General features: G+C 42.2%; 10 protein-coding genes across 10 annotated transcripts; 6 read left to right on the top strand and 4 right to left on the bottom strand.

Annotated features, from left to right (window-relative positions):
- Positions 1 to 1,032: 1,032 nt before the first annotated feature.
- KL911_000556 (uncharacterized protein) lies at positions 1,033 to 1,983 on the top strand (the record flags this gene model as incomplete). Its single annotated transcript, XM_043200823.1, has 1 exon — positions 1,033 to 1,983. The coding sequence occupies one exon, from the start codon at positions 1,033 to 1,035 to the stop codon at positions 1,981 to 1,983; it is 951 nt and encodes a 316-aa protein (XP_043057249.1).
- Positions 1,984 to 2,282: 299 nt separating this feature from the next.
- KL911_000555 (uncharacterized protein) lies at positions 2,283 to 3,533 on the top strand (the record flags this gene model as incomplete). The annotated part of the gene is made up of 1 exon (XM_043200822.1): positions 2,283 to 3,533. One exon carries the CDS (start codon positions 2,283 to 2,285, stop codon positions 3,531 to 3,533), a length of 1,251 nt encoding a protein of 416 aa, XP_043057248.1.
- Positions 3,534 to 3,718: 185 nt separating this feature from the next.
- On the bottom strand, positions 3,719 to 4,501 carry KL911_000554 (uncharacterized protein; the record flags this gene model as incomplete). Its single annotated transcript, XM_043200821.1, has 1 exon — positions 3,719 to 4,501. The coding sequence occupies one exon, from the start codon at positions 4,499 to 4,501 to the stop codon at positions 3,719 to 3,721; it is 783 nt and encodes a 260-aa protein (XP_043057247.1).
- A 144-nt stretch (positions 4,502 to 4,645) lies between these two features.
- KL911_000553 (uncharacterized protein) lies at positions 4,646 to 5,323 on the bottom strand (the record flags this gene model as incomplete). The annotated part of the gene is made up of 1 exon (XM_043200820.1): positions 4,646 to 5,323. The coding sequence occupies one exon, from the start codon at positions 5,321 to 5,323 to the stop codon at positions 4,646 to 4,648; it is 678 nt and encodes a 225-aa protein (XP_043057246.1).
- Positions 5,324 to 6,075: 752 nt separating this feature from the next.
- KL911_000552 (uncharacterized protein) lies at positions 6,076 to 10,272 on the top strand (the record flags this gene model as incomplete). The annotated part of the gene is made up of 1 exon (XM_043200819.1): positions 6,076 to 10,272. One exon carries the CDS (start codon positions 6,076 to 6,078, stop codon positions 10,270 to 10,272), a length of 4,197 nt encoding a protein of 1,398 aa, XP_043057245.1.
- A 155-nt stretch (positions 10,273 to 10,427) lies between these two features.
- Positions 10,428 to 11,513, bottom strand: KL911_000551 (uncharacterized protein; the record flags this gene model as incomplete). Its single annotated transcript, XM_043200818.1, has 1 exon — positions 10,428 to 11,513. The coding sequence occupies one exon, from the start codon at positions 11,511 to 11,513 to the stop codon at positions 10,428 to 10,430; it is 1,086 nt and encodes a 361-aa protein (XP_043057244.1).
- A 626-nt stretch (positions 11,514 to 12,139) lies between these two features.
- Positions 12,140 to 12,952, top strand: KL911_000550 (uncharacterized protein; the record flags this gene model as incomplete). The annotated part of the gene is made up of 1 exon (XM_043200817.1): positions 12,140 to 12,952. The coding sequence occupies one exon, from the start codon at positions 12,140 to 12,142 to the stop codon at positions 12,950 to 12,952; it is 813 nt and encodes a 270-aa protein (XP_043057243.1).
- A 229-nt stretch (positions 12,953 to 13,181) lies between these two features.
- KL911_000549 (uncharacterized protein) lies at positions 13,182 to 13,754 on the top strand (the record flags this gene model as incomplete). Its single annotated transcript, XM_043200815.1, has 1 exon — positions 13,182 to 13,754. The coding sequence occupies one exon, from the start codon at positions 13,182 to 13,184 to the stop codon at positions 13,752 to 13,754; it is 573 nt and encodes a 190-aa protein (XP_043057242.1).
- Positions 13,755 to 15,553: 1,799 nt separating this feature from the next.
- Positions 15,554 to 16,351, bottom strand: KL911_000548 (uncharacterized protein; the record flags this gene model as incomplete). The annotated part of the gene is made up of 1 exon (XM_043200814.1): positions 15,554 to 16,351. The coding sequence occupies one exon, from the start codon at positions 16,349 to 16,351 to the stop codon at positions 15,554 to 15,556; it is 798 nt and encodes a 265-aa protein (XP_043057241.1).
- A 379-nt stretch (positions 16,352 to 16,730) lies between these two features.
- Positions 16,731 to 18,320, top strand: KL911_000547 (uncharacterized protein; the record flags this gene model as incomplete). The annotated part of the gene is made up of 1 exon (XM_043200813.1): positions 16,731 to 18,320. The coding sequence occupies one exon, from the start codon at positions 16,731 to 16,733 to the stop codon at positions 18,318 to 18,320; it is 1,590 nt and encodes a 529-aa protein (XP_043057240.1).
- Between the last annotated feature and the right edge of the window lie 170 nt (positions 18,321 to 18,490).

Here is an 18,490-nt window from a genome sequence, read left to right as displayed (position 1 = left end):
CGCCACCCCGCCACCCCGCCACCCCGCCACCCCGCCACCCCGCCACCCCGCCACCCCGCCACCCCGCCACCCCGCCAAAAAGATAGATCACTGGTTTTCCTGCTGTACAACACAGTATCAATCCCAGCTTGTTCCCTGGCAAAGCTTGGACTACTAGTTACTGTCAAGGCTAGAATACTCATGTTCACTCCGAGCTTTTTTTATCATCCATTTTTAAATTCACCTTTGGGTTTCCCAACTTGGATCTCGAAGACGTATCAGAGCTAGCTAAGAGCTCCGCTCGGCCACCTCAGGGATCCCGACTAGTTTCCCAAAGTACTCACATCGACTATTTTGATCACATCCCCCCTCCGAAAAGTCTCCTGATGGGCGCAATTTGGGTTGAGCCAAATGTTTTCGTCCTCAGACTACACCTTCTGGTTTTCTGTGACTACAAGTCTTAATCATGGTCCTTTGCTGAAACCTCCTACAAGCAAAATCTCCAGGTTCCAATAACAGAAGTGCATTTTTACATGATCTAGGGGTACAATCATCGGGTAAAGCGGCTCCAGTTAGGTGACCCACGACCTCGTTCCAACCTTTAACGGTGCACCTTGAAAAACTCGCGTTTGGTCCCCCTGTAAGTAACAGCTGCAGTTCTTGAGCGTTTGAATTCGTCAAACAATATCAGTGGAGAAGAAGGTAGAAGAAGGCAACAGAGGGGATCTCGCATTACTTCATTAAATATTTGAGATCAATTTAAACAGTGGCTCATAGAGATAGAATTATCTACTAGTGGTCCAGTTTTGACTGTGCTCACGAAAGAGTAAATGTCTTCACTTACAACTTTATAACAGTGTGAGTCTTTTGAGGCTGTGCAACTTATTTCCCTTTGGGGATATTTTCTTGATTCGTATCCGCAGAGTTAGGACTTAGTTCTGTCTTCAATTACTAAACCGAGTTCTTGTATCCAAAAGAAGTGTCCTTCGGTGACTTCCGTAACTAATATGGAATATTAAAGACTAGCTTCTTACGACTGTTTACTTTACCAACATGCCTGCTAAGCACAAGTCTGTCGAGCTTTTGAAGCTTAATAACGGTTTCTCCATCCCAAATGTTGCCTTAGGTACTTGGAAAGCTAGCCCTGACGACTGTTATAATGCAGTCATGACTGCTTTGAAAACTGGGTACAGACATATTGATACCGCAAGAATTTACAGAAATGAAGTGTCGGTTGGTCGGGCAGTAAATGACTTTCTAAGACAGTCTGACGTGAAAAGAGAGGATCTTTTCATCACAACCAAAATTTCCCCATATGAATTTCAGGACCCGGAAAATGCAATTCTCGCGTCATTGGAAAGACTACAACTTGACTATGTTGATCTTTACTTGATGCATCACTGTGTGGCAGAGGTGACTGGCGAAGGTATTACTCCCCGTGACGAAAATGGATATAGAAAACACATATCCCCAGAAGTGTTCAGCTATGTTGATGCCTATAGGCTACTTCAGAAGCTGATCAATAAAGGTTACACCAGATCCATTGGTATTTGCAATATCAATGTCCCAAAAATTCAAAGACTTTTGGAAACAAAAGATCTTATTCCTCCTGCTGTTGTCCAGTGCGAAATCCATCCGTATCTTCCGCAACATGAGCTGGTTGAATTCTGCAAGGCTAACAATGTGGTCGTGGAGGCCTACTCCCCACTTGGCTCAACTGGTGCACCTTTACTTCACGATCCGGTGATTGTAGAGGTTGCCCAAAAGTATGGAGTTACTCCAGCATGTGTTGCACTCAGTTGGGCTGTTGCAAGGGGAACTGTGGTTCTTCCAAAATCAACAACTGCTGAAAGAATCAAAGACAACATATCCCTCATCGAGCTTGATGACAGTGACGTTTCTTTAATTGGTAACATCTATAAGCGCATGACTAAACGCTACCTTGAATCAAAATGGAAGATAAACGTCTACGAAAGCGACGCCGACTTTAGACCACCTACGTAAATTGGGACATTGTCAAATAGATGTAACTCTAAAATAGTCATTACTTTTTCTGTACTCACGAGATGTTGCTTAACGAGAAATTGGGCGAGTCCAGACAGGTTTTGCCTAGACTTAATTGAGGATTTCGAAAACTGGCCCAAATTCTGTTAAGCTGTTGGCCATGTTAATTGTTTCTTATCTACTGAGAAAATTTCCTAATCCGGATTTGGAAGCTTTTCTCGTATTGGAATAGTCAGGCTGGTACTCAAGGAGATAAAAATATATAATAGATTCGCTTGTCTGCGAGTAGCTAATCAATCATGAGTAAACAAGCATTCCAGCTTGAAGAAGTCGTCGAAAATTCTAAGTGTATGGCCGCGTCTTACCGGGTACCATCGGTGGTGATGATGAAAGGCGAAGGATCCTATTTATGGGACCTCGACAATAAGAAATATATTGATTTTTTTGCCGGAATTGCTGTTAACTCTCTTGGGCATTGTGACCCAGAAGTGACGCAGATTATTCGTGAGCAAGCTGGAGTCCTTTTGCACTCTTCTTTCGCCTGCCCAACAGCATGGCCATATGCCCTTGCTGCCAAATTAGTCGAAAAAACTAAGGAGTCTGGAGGAATGTATAACGCTTCCAATGTTTTCTTTAGCAATTCTGGTGCTGAAGCTAACGAAGCGGCGCTGAAGTTTGCGCGCAAATGGGGCAAATCAATTTCTGAAAACAAGTTTGAGATAATCTGTTTCAGCACATCGTTCCATGGACGGACCTTCGGAGCCTTGAGTGTCACCTCAAAGCTAAAGTATCAAGAGCCTTTCACACCTTTGGTTCCTGGAGTTAAACAGGCCCAAATTGGAGACATCGAGTCTGTTAGAAGGCTTATTTCGGAAAGGACTTGCGCAGTGATCATTGAACCAGTCCAGGGAGAGGGAGGTGTTCGTCCTGTGGATATAGATTTCCTTGTCCAGCTCAAAGGACTATGCAAAAAATATCAAGCTGCTCTGATTTATGATGAGGTCCAAGTAGGTGTGGGACGTTCCGGTACACTTTGGGCTCATTCCAAGCTTCCAAAAGAGGGTCATCCAGACATCTTCACATCTGCTAAGGCTTTAGCTAACGGTTGTCCTATTGGCGCGACTATTATTTCCCCCGAAATCAACCAAGTATTAGAGTCTGCAGACCATGGCTCCACATTTGGGGGTAATCCCATTTCTGCTCGTGTTGCCTGCCACGTTCTAGACAGAATTTCCAACAAACAATTTTTGGAAGAGGTTCAACGGAAGGCAAGTCTCCTACACTCTAAACTTCTTCAGCTGCAGGTTAAATACCCTGACATCGTTAAGGACGTAAGAGGTTCTGGATTGATGATGGGAATGGAGCTCTCCGTTGAGGCCAAACCAGTGATTGCTAAGGCCAAAGAACTGGGACTTGTGACCACAGTTGTGGGTGATCACGTTGTCAGGCTTTTGCCAGCACTAAATATCCCAGATGACGTACTTGTGCAAGGTGTGATTATCCTTGAAAATACTCTTGATGAACTTTTTGGGAACAATAGATCAGCTTAATTTACAGATAGTATTTGAACCTTCGTATATACTGCCTTGATAGTGTTTGTGCACTTTATTGCATTCTTTACCGGTTTAGTTGCTCAGTATGGCAACTTTAACTACCACACTTCAGTAGAAAAAGAGCAGATAACAGCTAACTAGATTGAGATATTGGTTGACATATATAACAAATACCCACGAGCCTAGGTAGAATAGTGGAAAAGCGGATTCTCCTTGTCAGTTAAGTCGGCAAATTCAATGTTTTCGATCAAGCGCGCTTTTTCTTCTATCTCCGGATGTTCTTTAAGATTCTTAGAGTTCTTACGATTTCTGTGGTCGTACTCCCACCAGATAAGTAACAAGAAGACTAAACTTGTCGTGTAAGAGACCACGATCGCAATCTTTCCACCAATGTAGTTGGGAGCTTGAGATTCAATAAATGTTTGTGGGCCAATGACCATACCAGCACAATAACCAATCAAGAATATAGCATCCATGACAGCCTTTTTCGTAGTCCCACCAGTGTTACTTGAAAAACAGGATAAACATTGAATCATACTGATGGGAGAGAACTCTTGCAAGTAGTATCCAGCCAGACCGACTTTTTTGTTTCCGTTAGGCCAGGCAAGCATACAGGCCGCAACGATACAGATAATGGTAGAGAACACGGAGACAAACATCCGTGACTTCCAAATCTTTAGACATGCCCATACAAAGAGCGGGTTTCCTGGGAAAATGACAGCTCCCGAAGGCAGTTTCATCAGCAGAGACTTCTTCTTTGAAAATTTGAAATCATCATTCAAAAGAATAGATCCAAACAAGCCAAGAGATCCAGATGGAATGTCGGAGGAAACACCGTACAAGAAATAGTACGAGGTAACCACATCGGTAAGCGCTTCCTTAATTTGGTTCTTCTTAATACGCTTCGAGCCAAATCCTTGCTGGTTTCCTCTCAGGCGTTCAACTAGACGTTTCTTATCCTCCATATTAAGGAATCTTGCCTTGGAAGGCTCATCAGGCAGATAGGCTAGGACAAAAAATCCGATACCTAAACTAACTGCACCAATAATGTAAAGATTGAGTCTCCATGGCTCGACCGAGTACGAATCTTCATATTGAACCATAGCGTATCATATGCAGTTGTTCAAAATAGTTGCAATACCACTGCAACAGAACCAGAATGACGTTCTCAGGAATTGTTCATCAACTTTGTAATATTGACTGGTTATCAGCATCAACCCTGGGTTGATAGAAGACTCCAGCATACCCAAAATCACACGAAGAACCATCAAACCAGCGTACGATTTGACAGCCCCATGAAGAATGAGCACCATAGACCACAAAATCACAAAGCAGGATAACGTTGTGGCCAAAGGAAATCTTTGCAAGAGAAAACTGACTGGTAATTCAAAGACTAAGTAACCCAAGTAAAACGCAGATGTGGTCCACGAATACATTTCACCTTTCATATCCAGAAACTGTTGGATACCGAGAATAGCAGAAGTGCTGAGAGCAGACTTATCCATGTAAAAAGATGTGACTAGAATCATAAGAGCAGGCATCAGGAATAGATCAATCTTCCAGCGCAGGGCCTTGTCTTTCTTTTCGTCGTAGTCAACGTCAGCCTCAAGGGCCAGCTTCATAGCCATATCCACATCACTGGTCACCTTCACCTGACCTCCATTAGCACTAGTAATAGTTGCAACTAGATTGTGAGTGTTCAGCTCATCACTTGAGAATACTGTGACTCTGCTGGTGACCGCGTTCATCAGTTTTTTCTCGGAACTCATTGTTGGAGTGACTATCATGATGGATGACTAGGCCTTATATATTGCAGATCGCACGAAGCGGCTTATCTTCAAGGAATGTGCAGCTTGTAATTTCTCAAATGATCAGATATTTTTCCAGGAAATCGTGATATGAGATTCTTATCTTTATCGCCCCAGATAAAGTCCCCGAAAATTTCCTGATAGATCGCCTCCGGAAATGACGGATTCGTAACGGGGCAATCATTTTTTGACCGGAAATATCCACCAACGTGAGTAAGAAGTATTAGAACCACACGTTCTACTTTGAAAAGTAAGCTAGTCTTATAGCAGGTACATTTTCATTCCAGTATAGCATTTTCTTGCCAGTGACTGTATATGCTTCCAGTTTCAATCGAGTAAACTTGAAGGTAGTGTAGATTCTCCACCAACCGGAAACCATAAATCGGGAAATTTTCCGAATTTGGTATGTAAATAGGTTAACTTCGATCTCTAATCTGTAGCAGTGAATATGTCAGATTTAGGGTAACAAGTCATTTCTGATAATGTTATATTTCCGTTTGGAGCCAAACCAACCAGAGCTCAAAATTATCTGGGGGTGGTGATCATTCCCTCTAACAAGACTCAACAGTCAATGATTTGATGTAGAACCAAATTGAGGTAATACTCATGTTCTCCTAAATGAATGTATTTAAAAGCATTTAGCTACACTCTATGCCAGGAGCATTTGTTGGATTTCCGATTATCTAAAAAGATCATTACAAGCATACTTGGTCCTTGTATATCAATAACTGATGACATTGAAAGTCGAAATAACAGAGTCATCCACTGATGTCGAGCAAGGTAGCATAAATTCACGTATCCAGATTATTCATAAAAGGTTACTCTCAAAATTTCTACTTGACAAACGAATTCCAGATATTCCAACTGATGCCGAAAGAAAGGATCTACCCTATGGTACGACAAATATTTTTTCTGAAGCGTTTTTCAGCTGGTGTAGTCCAATCCTGAAAGTTGGGTATCGGAGGGTCTTAGTACCCGAGGATATATTCAAAATTTCCCCAGGTTCCCGTTATGATGTTGGTGAGTTGACCGCAAAATTTGAAGTTGCACTTAAACAACGAATAGCCAAAAGCCAGAAACAAACCGGCGAGATTCAGAGATCTCTGAAATCTAAGAAATCTAAGAAAGTGAGAAATGAGCGTCCTTTATCTCGTTTCATTATTGCACTTGCTTTGTTTGACGTTTTCAGGAAACAGATCTTATATTGCGTCTTGATCAGAACTTGTGGAGATGTCTCTGCCGGAATGAATGCTCTGCAGGTGCGAAAGATTGTTGAGATGGTGTCAAAATCGTCAGATACAAGTCCGCAACCTTCTGGTTACGGCTTTGCCGTCGGAATTGCATGCCTTGTTTTACTTCAAGGCCTGGCCTATTCACACTATATGATAGCCGCGCAATTCTGTGGTGCCCAGATAAGAAGCGTTTTGAGTCACTCAATTCTTCAAAAGTCCATGCTCATTGATAGGGAAGGGAAAGCTCTTTATCCTTCTTCGAAAATTATTTCGATTTTTTCAAACGATATCTCGAAAGTAGAGCTATGCATTTGGTACTTTGGGTTCATTTTAAGTCTTCCAATAGGCCTAACAATTACAATAATTCTTCTTGTCATCAATCTGGGAGCAGCATCCTTGGCGGGAATTGCATACTTCTTACTCATTACAATTGTTTCGAGTATCCTGATCAGACACTTTATGAAACTAAGAGTGGCTTCAAATAGAGGAACTGACCAACGAATCAAATGCCTCAAAGACGTTCTCTCCAGCATGAAGATAATAAAGTTCTACTTTTGGGAGATCCCATATTTGAAGCTGTTAACAAACTACCGGGCAATAGAAATGGCAAACATTCTTAAATTACAAGTTATCAGAAACTTAATAACTGCTACCGTTGTTACACTACCGAATGTCTCCTCCATGGTCAGCTTTCTTGTTGTATTTGCAACAAACAATGGAAAACTCACATCTGCCTCTAACGTGTTTTCGTCTGTTTCGCTGTTCAACATCATGATTGGCTACGTCTCCCAGTTTCCGACCGCCCTTAACACATTGAGTGACGCATACATTGCGATTGGAAGACTACAGGCTTTCTTGCTGCACCCAAATGAGGTTGCAGATCCACTGCGTATAGTTAGCGGAAAGGAATGCTCAAAATGGGCACTCAGTATCAAGCAAGGACGGTTCAGCTGGGCTCCATCATCTGAGATCTTATCATCCACAACAGATACCAGTTTGATGATTCCTGGGAGAAAGTATTTCTCAACATGTGAAGATAGCACACATATTACTACGACGGTCGACTCTTTTCAAGGTCTGAAAGATGTTAACCTTTCCATTCGTCACGGAGAGCTAATCATCGTAACTGGGCCAATCGGCTCAGGAAAAAGCTCTCTTATAGCGGCCATGAGTGGTCTCATGCCTCATATTGATGGATCTGTATCTGTTTCAGGTTTAGTGACATTTTGCGGCACACCATGGATGCAAAACGCATCTGTCAAGGATAATATCATTTTTGGAGAAGTGCCCAATCCTACAAAATATCAGCAGGTGGTCGAAGCCTGTTCTTTGGCTACTGATTTTTCCGTATTACCAGCTGGTGATGAAACGGAAACTGGCGAACGTGGAGTGAACCTCTCGGGAGGCCAGAAAGCGAGAATACATCTTGCAAGAGCTGTTTACTACGTTTATGGGAAACAAGACAGAAACATCATACTTCTAGATGACATTTTGAGTGCCGTTGATGCAAAAGTAGGTGAACATATCATGAGTGAATGCATCGGTGGAATTCTTCGAGACAAGACACGAATTCTTGCCACTCACCAACTTTCCCTCATTGATTTGGCTGACCGACTGGTATTCATTAACTCCAATGGAAGCATTGACCTTGCTACCAAAGAAGAGCTAAGAAATACCAATCCTGAATTTGCTTCTTTACTGGAATATCAATCTTCCAAGTCGCGTGAAAATGAAGAGGACCAAACCTCTGAAGCTGAAATATCCTCTAATTTTGAGAAGGCCATATCTCTCAATTCGGAATCATCAGACTCCCATATAAAGGAGAAAAGCTTGAAAATCAATCCATCTAAGAAAGATGGAAAGTTGATATTAGAGGAGAGTCGGCAAATAAACAGCATTCGTCTATCAACAATCATTCAGTATCTAAGAGAAGGGTGTCGACCCTGGGGTATGGTGGTGATTTTGCCATGCTTTCTAGTCTCTATTATTTGCACTACGGTGTGCATGCTATTACAGAATGTATGGTTAAAATTCTGGGCTTCAGATCATTTTCAAGGTCGCTCAGGCTCATTTTACATTGGGATTTACGTTCTGGTCACTGTTCTCTACGTTACTTGCGCGGAATGGCAGTTTTCGACGGTGGCTTACATCTGTAATAACTCCTCAAAGAACCTCAAAATTAAAGCCATGCGTCGTTTGATGCATGCAACAATGTCCTTCTTTGATACAACACCAATGGGAAGGATTCTCAATAGATTCAGTAAGGATGCAGACACTCTCGACAACGCAATAGTGGAACAGGCTCGTCTTTTCTGTTTTGGAATTTCCAATATGTGTGGAATTCTGGTGATCTCATGTGTTTATCTTCCGTGGTTTGCAATAGCAGTTCCGCTCGTTCTTTTTATTTCATACTGTTTCTATTCTTACTACCAAGCTTCTGGTCAAGAACTCAATCGTATTGAAGCAACACAGAGGTCTTTGACATATTCTTGCCTTGAAGAAATTTTGAGCGGACTAGACATCATCAAATATCACAACGCGGCTACCAAGTTCACTCAAAAATTCCTTGAGTACATATATCTGCAAAATGAGGCTTACTTTTCACTTCTTGGTGCGCAAAGGTGGCTAGTTGTTCGACTTGTTGTGTGTTCAGCATTACTCAACTTGATCATTGAAGCACTTTGCGTGAGCAAGGTGGTGAATGTCAATGATGGTGACACCGGATTACTTGTGTCATATATGGTTTCCTTTTCCACCCAGCTAATTTCAATTTCTCGGTCAATGGGTCAATTGGAGCAATTTTTGTCCTCTGTGGAAAGAGTGGTGGAATATGCTGATAGTCTACCTCAAGAGGCTAGCTACTACTCCCAGCCTGAATGTCAACCATCCAAAACCTGGCCTGAAAAAGGAGAAATAGTGTTCAAAAATGTGAACATGAGCTACAGGCCCGGCTTACCTCTTGCTCTTCGTAATCTTGATGTTCATATTAGAGGAGGAGAAAAGGTCGGAATTTGCGGTCGAACAGGATCAGGCAAGTCGACTATAATGACTGCACTTTATCGTCTATGCGGTCCAGGAGAGGGAAATATAATTATTGATGGAGTTGATATCCTCACTATTGGTCTTTATGACTTACGGTCTAAGCTCACAATTATTCCCCAGGATTCTGTTTTGTTTAAGGGTATGCTGCGACAAAACCTTGATCCATTTGATGATCTGGAAGATGACTCATTGTACAGCTATCTGATTGAAGCAGGCTGTATTGATCAAAGCGAGCTACCAGGCATCAAAGAACAAGACCCTACAAGAGGGAAACGGTTGCATCCATTCCAGTTGGACGTTGCAGTCGATGAGGGTGGTTCCAACTATTCTCTTGGGCAGAAGCAGGTTCTTTCACTCTGTCGAGCTTTGATCAGAAAATCCAAAATACTTATTCTCGATGAAGCTACGTCAAGTGTGGACTATAAAACAGATGCACGCATTCAAAACATCGTGAGATCGAAATTTGCAGATTGTACCGTTCTCACTATTGCTCATAGACTAAAAACCATTCTAGACTATGATAAAGTTCTGGTCATGGATGAAGGGCGCTGTCTGGAGTTTGACACTCCATGGAACCTTTTCAACTCAGAGCATAGTACGTTCCGTGCAATGTGCATGATGTCGGGTATTCAGGAAACTGATTTCGCAAAATAGTTAGGAGACAGCTATGTAGGATTAATGATGGACGCATTTCTGCTTACAAGATAACAGCACATCTCACGTTATCAAGGTGCGCTGATTAAAGTTCCTCATGCTACAGAGAAAATTGACTAATACTGTTTTAGCTTCTAAAGACTATAAATTTGTTTTTAACTTGGTGATTGTTGTTGGAGAGTTGGAAGAGGTTTTCCTTTCTGAACCATCGTTGTGATCAGCTCATAGACAACCTGCGAAGCGGCAGTAGCTGTAATTTCAGCGCTATCATAAGCAGGACTAACCTCAACAACATCACCTCCCACGAGATTAAAATCCAGACCGCGCAAAAGGTAGAGGACCTCTCTTGGAGTCATTCCGCCTGGTTCAATCGTCCCTGTTCCTGGGGCAAAACCAGGGTCCATGCAGTCAACATCAAGGGAGATATAGACAGGATACTTCTCTGGGATTCTTTTCTTGATCTGAGCTATAATTTTGTCCATGGAGCTTGTACCCTGGAACCAAACGTCATCTGTGCTAAATCTTTGCCAGCCCTGGCTGGTATCCTCGGTGTAATCCTCCTCACTCTTTCCGGCAATTCTAGCGCGCAAACCAACATGGACGTTGTAATCCTCACTGATAAGTCCCTCGTGGGAAGCCATCCATAGCATGGAGCCGTGAGTAAATCTGGTCTTCTCCGAGTCCCAGTAGCCGTTTTTGTTGGATGCATTCCATGTGTCCAGATGAGCATCAAAGTGAATAACGGCAATCCGTCCATAGACTTTATGGAGTGCTCTAAGGTGAGGAAGAATGATCGAGTGGTCTCCACCAAGAGCGATATACCGAGGAGGATGTGTTGGGTCAACCTTAGACTGACGACGCAACAGAAGCTCTTCAAACGCTGCTGTCATTTGCTCCAGGGCAACTTCGTTAGACACAGGGGTAACGGGAATATCACCGCAATCCATCATAGTAGCCCATTCCTTGTACGGATTGTAACCGGCTCTCAGATTATAGCCGCGCTTCTCACTTTGGCGTTGAGAGCCTTGACGAATAGCACTTGGTCCAAACCGTGCACCAGGACGATAACTGGTCGCGGTATCGAATGGCACACCAATGATTCCGATATCAAATCTCTTTTCTGGCTCAAGAAGAGCTGGGTGGTGGTCGAAATGGGCAAATGTGACAATTCCAGCAAAGCCGGGGCCGTTACCCCATTTCTCCTGTAGAGTGGCTTCTGGTTTCTCCTGAGAAATAGTCATAATGGGTGTCAATGATAGAGTAAGTTACGAGTGATAAATTATGAAGAAGCCTGTGCTTATTATAAAATTATGCCACGCAAGAGCGGGCTGATAACGGAATTTGCTAAAACGAGCAATTCATATACTAGTTATCAATCGTTCTGCATTAGGCGTGGAGCTCAGTGAGGCCACAATGCTTTCCTAGGCTTGCGACGCTGCCCGTATATTTTTTTTGGGATCCAATAAAACGGGAATACCTACTAATTCCGTTTTGGGAATGTACTGAAACTCCGTATTAAGTTAATCTAATTCAAGCAGATATGGATTCTGTGGGCGAATAAGTTCAGACGATCGAAGGTACCATACATCGTGAACGATGTAGCTAAACCACAGGGATGTTTAATAGTCATGTAGTCTTGGAACTTATGAAGGATACGAAATCATTTAATGCTCGTAGTGGTCAACATGTTTGCTTAGCCGTTGATTTCGGTCTCTCTTATCATTTGCAGATTTTGGAGGCTAATGGTAAGAGATAGCATGGTGCAGCACTTTTTTTTTATTTTCATTTACCTACAAATCGGAGACCTTTTGTAGCATAATCACTTCAGCTGGCACAGTTGGGTTTTAACACTTGAGCGCTCGTTCACATGGCCCAAGAAGGAAAACGCAGAAAGTCGAGCCATGGTGGAATCAAGTTTATTGATCAAACAACAGAAACTGCTCGCCTAGTCGAGAAGGGACGACCTAAACTGCCCGGGACCTCCATAATCAAATTTGATCGTGGAGATAACAGGCCAGAAACTCATAGAAATCAGATCATGGAATCTGATATTGCTAATATTCCAATGATGTTCAACCAGGAAATGGCCGGTTTGTTTTTCTCTCCAGAAGGATACGGTCTTCAGGATCTTCAAGATCCACCGAATCCCGTCTCCGATTTCGTCGAGAGCATCCATAGTTCTGAGCCAGAAAGTACCAGTCATGATATGCACAGTGCATCTGAAGATGCGCAACTCCATCACATCTCCAACATAAGTTCTCAACAATCACAGCTTGTGGCTCCATATGATTCCCAGAATGAAATAGGATTGATAATGTTCTATACGCAAACGATATGTCGCTTCTACACAATGAAGTCACCCAACTGGAATCTTTATGCCTATATGGGAAGCAGGCTAGCCTGTCAGTACGTTCCACTCAAATATTCTATTTTGGCCTTGACGGCACTTCATATGTCTATCAGAGACTCTTCACCAATGGACCTTGCGAAAAGATACTATGATGAAGCACTAGCAGCTGTCATGCAGGAAAATTTCAAGGGTGGAAACGTGTCCGTTGAGCTTGAATTGACAACATGCTTTTTCCTACTTCTTTTTGACATCACTAGGGGTACCAAACACGCAAGACAGATACTTCGAAGAGTTTGGTTCAAATTGCAAATCGGCAGATTTTTTGAGTAAAACGATAGTCCTGCATCTCAAAACTTGAGTCCTTATAGCTATCAGATCCTCTGTTATCTACTACAAATGGATATAAGATCAGCATTGTTTTCGGGGAATATTAGTTTTCCGGATTACATTACTTTATCCAAAGAGAAAAAGGACCCTAATATGGAATATCTGAAAAGACTCGTATCCCAACGATTTCTCAGAAGATGACTCGCTAATTGATTTTATTGTTGTTATAAATATGCGAAACATCATGACTTTAGGACGTATCGTCAGGTTAAGAAATTGGCTCAATCAATGCGGAAATTCTACAGAGTTCGACTCTAGTTCTTTAGAGAAAGAAATCGATGAGCTTGTCTTAGAGAACCGCAAATTGGTGAACTTAAAAACTAATCGTGATCTGGCTCCAAATGTGCGGTTCTCGATCTTGATTTGTTATGCACTTGGGTACAGTGCTGTGATTCTCTATGATCGAGTGTGCCGACCATCGATAAGAACAAATGATCGATGTCAAAGTGCTGCCACTGAAATCATGAAAATCACAATCGAGTTGGCTGGCCTTCGAGATTCTCCATATCCAAAATCACAACTGTGGCCTTTTCCACTTTTAATTGCAGGGGTTGAAACAACAGATCCGATTTATCAACGATGGGTTTTAGATCAGTTTGTGGAGTATGAGAAGCAAGGTTGGGGTGTACATATGACGAAAGCAATCGCTCTCCTTGAAGAATGTTATCTTAGGCAAGCTTCTGCTGGTACTCGAGTGGATCTTGGAGAAGTGATGGATTCGACGACGGGTGCTTTTGTGCTGTAGTAGAGGAAAGCTTCCAGATGCAATATCAGCAATATGTATTCCAGAAGCATATACTTTCTTATTGTGTACAATGCTTTTCAACTCAAGCTCGATTTTTGAAAATCCTTATTGATTCAGATCTCAAAGCAGCCGTTAACGATGCAATTGTACATCTCATGAGTTAACTTACTCTATTGAATACCTATTTCCATAGTAGAACTTCAGGTTTCCTGAAGATCAATGTGATATTAGAAACTCGACGTAGACTGGTTTGTGTTTTGACTCTGATACTATGCGATGCGATACTTGCCCGCGGTCCTTGATTGGTCATACCAAAACAGTGCCGTTTACAAAGATGAATGTCTATACTACCTGCAAGAGTGCTGAGATATTGTTATGTAGGAATACAGCCTAGACGCTCAAAATTGGTGCCCTGCTGGAATATTCCGTCCGTGTCTCTCTACCTACGTCCAATCCTACCCCCTCTCTGAACACAAGTTCTTGAAAATTAGCTCACGTTACATGCCCAAGCACCGATCTGACTTCAGTAGCACTGACAACTAATCTCGGCCAGTCACTCTCAAGAAGCAGATAGCCATATTCGGTATTTTGGTTAACTACTTTCGTTTGTAGGTATATGGAATGGCAGCTGCCCCCAGTGATTTGAGGGTACAAATGATGAATACACATTTACTTCACGAGCTGAAATCTAATTTTAAATTCTGGCTTATATTAAATCTGTGGGAGCCTTTCTCTGTTTTCAAATGAACCTTAATTGAATCCTTCCTGATGACAGCGGGATTCAAAAAGTGATGGTTGGTAATGTTGTAGCGTATGAGCTTCTCTAGTGTGGTAAGGCTTAGATAAAAGGAAAGAACCTCTTACTATATGAGTTTTGAGCTAGCTACGGTACCAATTCGAGTATTACTGATACCAGTGGTATGAGATTACCTGCATTTCGACATGTTATCTGGAATATCTCTGACATGGTGAGATACCATAGCGAAGTAATTGTGAATCCTATCATCATTGGTTATCAATTGTATCTCGTCGCAACATTTCGAATGTTGTCGAGGGTGGACTCGTGTTGTTCGGACTTTTCTTGCCGATGACGTCAACTCTCGAACTTGCATGCCAAGAATATTTAGATCAAAAGCCGCCCCGCCACTCAGCTTAGAACATTTGTCAAGGCGATCCACACAAGTTACTGCCAGTGGACGTTGGGTAATTAAGTGATTGCTTCAGGTCAAGATTGTTTTAAAGGATCTTACTTGCCGGCTTACTGAGGCCCTTTGGATATCTGTTTGTTATTTCATTACGAAATATATTTTATTGGTATTTAGGATCCTTCGGTATTTAATCATGCGCAGAAGTGGGTCTGTCTGTGGCTAGTTCTACATGAATTCATTTTCATTATCTGTCGTTGCCCTTGAGTGCACTTAGCTTTCAACTTTTGGAATACCAACATCAATTAGGTATTGTGCTTTTTGTTTTCTCCCATACCAACAACGGTAGGGCAATCCTCAGCACCACAAGGGCACCCGTAAGAAGATTGCTCTTGCCGACATTTCCCTCTCGTATTAGCGTTTTCCACGAATTTCCCCCATAGCCAACACGTGCGCGGGATGGGGTTTCAAATTGATCAAAGCACAACTTATGCAAATCAAGCTCTTCTAGTTCTAGAGTTCATCTGCGCCGGTGGATTGCCGATTGATATCGATCTAATGTTTTGGACACGTGCTCTGGCAAGTGTGGCAAACTGATCTTTTACACTCCTCTTTTCAAAGTCAGAGAGGTGGTAGCGGTAATAAGCTAAGAAACTACATAGTATTCCCTGTCTCAAACTCTGCGAGTAGCGGACAATGGTCGCTGAAGTAGGGACCGCCCATGGAACACGGCAAAACCCCAAATCTGGTCACAACGGTCTTCTTGTTGGTCCAAATGTAGTCAATCAACCCCTGATCATAAGAGTCGTCAAAGCCCACATATGTAACTTCGGGGCCGTATTTGATCTTACTCGTCAAAGATGCATCATACAGTGCCTCTGAAATGATTTTATAACACTCTTCTTCGGGGGGAGCATTGAAGTCACCAGTGACTACAACTGGCTCACAGGTAATGCTATTTGCAACATCAATGACTTGATGAGCTGAGTTAGTGCGAGCTAAAACACTCAAGTGGTCAAAGTGTGTATTGAGCACATTCACCATGTAATATTTTTTTTTATGTCTGAATCTTGCATGAGTTAGAACCCTGTTCAAATCTGCCCCCCATCCATTGCTGGGTTTCTCTGGTGTTGGGCTGAGCCAGTAGTTTTTGCTTTCCACAACTCCCCAGCTACTTCTGCAGTAGAAAATTGGATTATATTCTCCTCTTGTATAGCCATCATCCCTTCCAACTCCAATGTAGCCCCAATCATTGCCTAGATCTCTTGCAATGTCCATTAGCTGCCCATGAATAACCTCCTGAAGACAGATGAAGGTATCGTTGTCAGCAAAAAACTGCATACTAGAAAGGCAGTTCTTTTTTCTTTCATTCCAAGATGCCTCGCCTTGCATCAGACTGGAAGGTATACATCTGATGTTATGGTCATAAACTTTAAATCTTGAATAGTTCATAGTAGGACACCTAAGTTGAAGTTTTTGAGAATGAATTAGCAGCGTTTGGGAAGTTAACACATAAAACCGATTTCTTTGATGACTAGCACCTCGTGGGATTCAATATACATGGTTTTCGGTAATTACCGAGTATTAGTTCCATGCCTATAAGCGAAAATTACTGTTTGCACGTCTTGGTAATCAACGATTGGTTACACGTGCAAAGAAATGTGCTATTTGATTGCACCATATGCGCACGTTACAAAAGTATCCGACCAGGAAAGTTGGAGCTACCCGTGCTATAAAAACTCAGGAGATGTACCTTTCTCTGAATCTGAGTAATTAGCAGTAAGTCTAACTATATATTCAATATCACCTCGCATCAATTCGTGATACTGATATGGAAAAAAAAGAGCCCACTTTTGAGTTCACTAAAAAAGTAAGCCAAGAAAATAATGGCTTGGCAGAAAAAGCAAGAAAAGGTATCAAGGAGGCTCGCTCGATATCAACATGGCAAGCCCTGTGGACTCACAGAAAAGCCGTCTTTTGGACATGGGCAATATCTTGGGCCATTATTATGGAGGCCTACGATGATTCCCTAATTTCTTCTGTCTATGGATACTCAACATTTGCCAAGAAATACGGAAGATACTATCCAAAAATCAAGGAGTATCAAATTCCTGCCAGATGGCAAACTGGTCTTAGTATGGCATCTCCTGTAGGTGAAATTATCGGCTTGTTGATTAATGGTTTGCTTGTTGAGAGATACGGTTACAAGAAAGTTATCATGCCTTGCTACTTTCTAGCAACTGGATTCATTTTTATCGTTTTCTTTGCTCCCAATATCCATGTTTTGTTGGCAGGAGAAATTTTATGCACTATTATTTGGGGATTACTTGGTGGAATTGCTCCAGGTTATGCAGCCGAAATGTGCCCAACTGTCCTTCGCGGCTATCTCACAATGTATGTTAACTTCACATTCACTATTGGACACTTCATTAAAGCTGGTGTTCTCTGCGGATTTTCAAAAAATACAACTGAATGGTCCTACAGAATTCCATTTGCGCTACAATGGGTATGGCCTATTCCTTTGGCTCTCGTTACCTACTTTGCGCCAGAATCACCATGGTGGCTGATCAGAAGAGGAAGACCCGAAGAGGCAAAACAGACGTTACTCAAGCTTAGAAATGAAGATGAAAGCGAAGAAGTCGAAAACGAGGTTGCGATGATGATTCATAGTGATTTGCGCAATCAAAATGATGAGCGAAACTACTCTTATAAGGATTGTTTTAGGGGAACAAATCTCAGAAGAACTGAAATTGTCGTCATGGTTTGGATGGCCCAACAGATGGTGGGTTTTGGAGGAGTTTCTGGCTCATATTTTTTCGAGCAAGTCGGTTTCACACAAGCAAAGTCTTACTCATTTACCTTCATCGGTGAAGGTATAGCCCTTTTTGGTGATGTCAGCTCCTGGTTCTTCTCAGGTATCTTTGGACACAGAAGACTTTACACGGGTGGCATGTACTTCCAGTCTATCATTTATTTCGTGGTTGCAATCTTAGCATTGGCACCGCAGGATAAGGATGGTCCAAAATGGGCTGCAGCCATTATTTTAATGACTCAAAGCTACTTCTATGACTGCAGTATTGGTCCGTTAGCTTTTGCTATTACCTCTGAAACTCCAACAGCTCGTTTGAGAAACAAGACATTTGCTGTTGGTCGTTCAATATACTACATTTTGGGAATTGTCCAGTCTGTCGCCAATCCATATATGATCAACCCTACTCAAAGAAACTGGAAAGGTAAAGCCGCGTTCTTGCCTGCTATTCTCAGTGCAATGTGGGGCACTTGGTGTCTCTTTAGACTTCCAGAAACAAGAGCAAGAACATTTGAAGAGCTCGATGTCATGTTCGAAAACAAGGTTCCGACAAGAAGTTTCCGTACTTATGATACTGATGATGCTTTGTTTGGAGATGAAATCGAGCCTTGATTATCTGGGTTGGTCAAATCTGATCCGGGTTACGGTTCCCTAGATAGAATTTTGCGATTTTATTACTGGCTTTATACTGTTGTTTTTCTGAGCTTGGATGGAATAAATTTTCTCTATGTGCTCAATTATGTTCCATGAATCGTACTGCATTTTCAAAGACTATAGGATAC

The sequence above is a fragment of the Ogataea haglerorum genome (genome assembly GCF_019207285.1).
Source record: "Ogataea haglerorum isolate 81-453-3 chromosome Unknown 81-453-3_NODE_1_length_915391_cov_96.871712, whole genome shotgun sequence".
Taxonomy (NCBI): domain Eukaryota; kingdom Fungi; phylum Ascomycota; class Pichiomycetes; order Pichiales; family Pichiaceae; genus Ogataea; species Ogataea haglerorum.
The sequence above is the reverse complement of the archived record's forward strand: the minus strand, read 5'-3'. Positions and strand labels throughout refer to the sequence as shown.